General features: G+C 37.9%; 2 protein-coding genes across 2 annotated transcripts in view; one reads left to right on the top strand and one right to left on the bottom strand.

Moving 5' to 3' along the window:
* The first annotated feature begins 733 nt into the window (after positions 1-733).
* Positions 734-2,349, top strand: LOC113207345 (cell cycle checkpoint protein RAD1). Its single transcript, XM_026423868.2, has 7 exons — positions 734-945; positions 1,045-1,143; positions 1,222-1,367; positions 1,441-1,540; positions 1,623-1,822; positions 1,920-2,064; positions 2,143-2,349. The coding sequence occupies exons 1-7, from the start codon at positions 841-843 to the stop codon at positions 2,221-2,223; spliced, it is 876 nt and encodes a 291-aa protein (XP_026279653.1). The 5' UTR covers positions 734-840; the 3' UTR covers positions 2,224-2,349.
* LOC113207344 (uncharacterized) overlaps positions 2,295-2,832 on the bottom strand; it is a 9,531-nt gene continuing 8,993 nt past the window's right edge. The window contains exons 7-8 of the mRNA XM_052277556.1: positions 2,657-2,771; positions 2,295-2,553 (exon numbers count right to left, since the gene is read on the bottom strand). Of these exons, the coding sequence (XP_052133516.1) occupies positions 2,386-2,553; positions 2,657-2,771 (283 nt within the window). The 3' untranslated portion in view covers positions 2,295-2,385. The remainder of the gene's footprint in view (positions 2,554-2,656; positions 2,772-2,832) is intronic.

Raw genomic sequence — 2,832 nt, 5'->3', positions numbered from 1 at the left:
AGTAGAGGGTGATTGTTCGGAGGTGTGGGTCGGGCCGTTCTGCTCCACGAGAGTCCGCCGTAACCGGCTTCCTGCGCGAGCACGAGCAGGTCCAGACGTCAGCGGGGCCAGCGGCAGCTCGAGAGGAAAATGAAATGACGAGGGGCGACAGATACACGAGCGAGGGGGTGGGCGCGCGGCCCTTCTTTCTGTTCATCTACTCCGCCATCCTGACCCAAATATCACGTTGAGTCCCACGTGACCACACGTATGGGCACAATAGGCCGTAATTGCGACTCCCCTTGGGACTCAACGTGATATGTGAGGGCCGCCCAGTCCAGCTTGGGCGGACACTCGCTTTCCGTGGAAACACTCGCAGCTGATACTGCTTTCATTGTGGACCTCGAGTTAAGGACTTTTTGTACGAACGGTACAAATACAGTAGCCTCTGCGGTAACCAGGCTGACGGTTGAATGAATTAAGGCAGGAATGGGTGTAGGCCCGATCCCCCGCGGCGTTCAAAAGGAACGCGCCCCGCAAGCCAGGAAATGCGTTTCTGGTGCAAACCTGGTTTGTCACAAAAGAGTGAAATGAACCATTTCCTTTTTTAAAATGATCAATTTTGTAGGATTCTCAAATGTTATGGTTTTTATTTTAATTGCACTTCGTTGGAAATGCTCTTTCCCCCTTCTTTTTCTTAGAGGAATCATCTCTGCAATGTTGTCTATACTTAAAGGGTGCAATTCTTCTTCTTCGTTCTGTTCACTTGTTTTTTGTTTACAAAATTTTGAATGTTGTGATTTGTGACTTCCCTTCTTTGAAACATTATTTCTTTAACACTTTTAGATTTACAATTTGGAGATGTTTGTGCAAGAAAGAGAAAAAGACGAAGACTGTCTTCTCATTGCGAAGATTGACAATGTGAAGAACATTAACAGTGTTATTAAAGCTTTAAACTTCTCTCAGGTTAGGTTTGTTTTCACACAATGCATGTAGCCATTATTCAGTGGGCATTCAGTCCTGCCATAATCATGCACTCAATTAACAAAATTATCTTAATCCCAGGAGGCTGTATGTTTTTTTTCCAAGGATGGACTCAAAGTGACTGTAGAAATAGCAAAATGTGTTCAGGCAAGCGCTTTCATTCAGCTTGACATATTTCAAGTGAGATTAATTTTCTTTACTCGTGACATTACAGATGGATTTGGATTTGTCATGCTATAATCGTATGCTTTTTTGCAGGAATATTCCTATAATGATGAAGAGCAATTAATTTTCAAAGTAGACTTTCATACTTTGGTAGAGTGCTTAAATATGTTTGAAGCATCTGGGATGAATGCAACTGTTGATATGCGAGTTCAAGGGGTTGGTCAACCGTTGTTGTTAATGTAAGTATTTACAGAGCAACAAGGAAATTATCATACCGATCAACAATAATGCTAACATGTAATCACACCTTAGGCTGGAAGAGGATGGAGTTATCTTGGACAGTAGTATAAAAACACAAGACCCAGGAGAAATAGCAGATTTTTCATTTGAGGATGATTGTGTTATAAACAAGGTAATAATTTAAAGCAGTAGATCCCAATACTCAATTTAAAGTAGTGGTTTTCATCAACTACTAAAAATTATTATCTTTACAGATAATTTTAAGGTCAGAGTTTCTAAAAGAAATTTTAGATGAAATGGATAGTACAAGTGAATTTATTGGAATAGAGTTATCAGACAACACCCCCTTCTTTAGATTTTTTATGTCTAGTCGTCTTGGAGAAAGTGAATATCGGGTTGACAAAACAAGTGATATGATAGAATTTTTTGACTGCAAAGCAAGAACTGCATTTAGGTAAGAATTAGATGTTATATATTTGCTAAATAAGACTAGTGAAGCCAATTACACCAATAAATAATATTTTGAACTTAGATATGTACTTTGTTTTTAGGTATCGATTTGAACACTTGAAACACACTGTGAAAGCTATTGCTGTATCACAAAAAGTGTCAATGCGAATGGATGAAAATGGTTTACTATGCTTCCAGTGCATGATGAAGATGGATGATGGCCAAATATGCTTTGTTGAATTCTTTGTGCGTAGAACTTACCTGTTGGCTGGTTATTCTACTCGACATCAATTTTTAATGAACCATTATTTACTTTGCTTTCAGTGTATTCAAGCAACAAACGACGATGGTGGATTAGCTGTAATAGAACCAGCTAATGAATATACTCTTCCTGACCCTTTCTGATTAATATTACTTCCTCCTGTTCCTTCCTACTTATGATTTTGTAGGGGCTGGCTGATGAAATTGTAACAATGCATTTTTAAAATGGTTTACTCAAATTTTAATAATAAATATATGAAATACATGAAATTTGATAATTATTTTGTGGAAAAGGAGAAGTAGATTTCATAACATATTGTGTAATCTCCATAAAGACAGAGTTTCAGACACCAGGGAGTGGCATTTTGATATGCATTGTTGCAAATCAGACGGATCTGGCGAAATGGTGTTATCCACATTAGTAGTTTCTAATGTTTTTGCCATCTGATGAATTTGCTCTGTTTCTTTCATCATCTGGGAGTGAAGAAAAATTTAATAAACAAGATGACTTGAGTTAAGTGAAATTATTGATAGCTAATGAAACCTTAGTTTGTATTTTAACTGAAGAAAAACTCACTTGTACAAATGAAATGACTTTGTCAGAGATCTCCTCAAAGTAATTTCCTAAAACTTCTGCAATAGGGTTTTCTGGCTGTTTCCTCACAGCAGGAAAAACTGTGGTTTCAATATGCCTGTAGCATTCCTGAATCTTCTTGATACTTTCTAAAAACTTTTCTCTGTAGTCACTACTAG

This window comes from Frankliniella occidentalis, unplaced genomic scaffold, assembly GCF_000697945.3.
Source record: "Frankliniella occidentalis isolate FOCC.00 unplaced genomic scaffold, Focc_3.1 Scaffold11, whole genome shotgun sequence".
NCBI lineage: Eukaryota > Metazoa > Arthropoda > Insecta > Thysanoptera > Thripidae > Frankliniella > Frankliniella occidentalis.
This window is presented reverse-complemented; position numbering and strand designations above follow the sequence as displayed.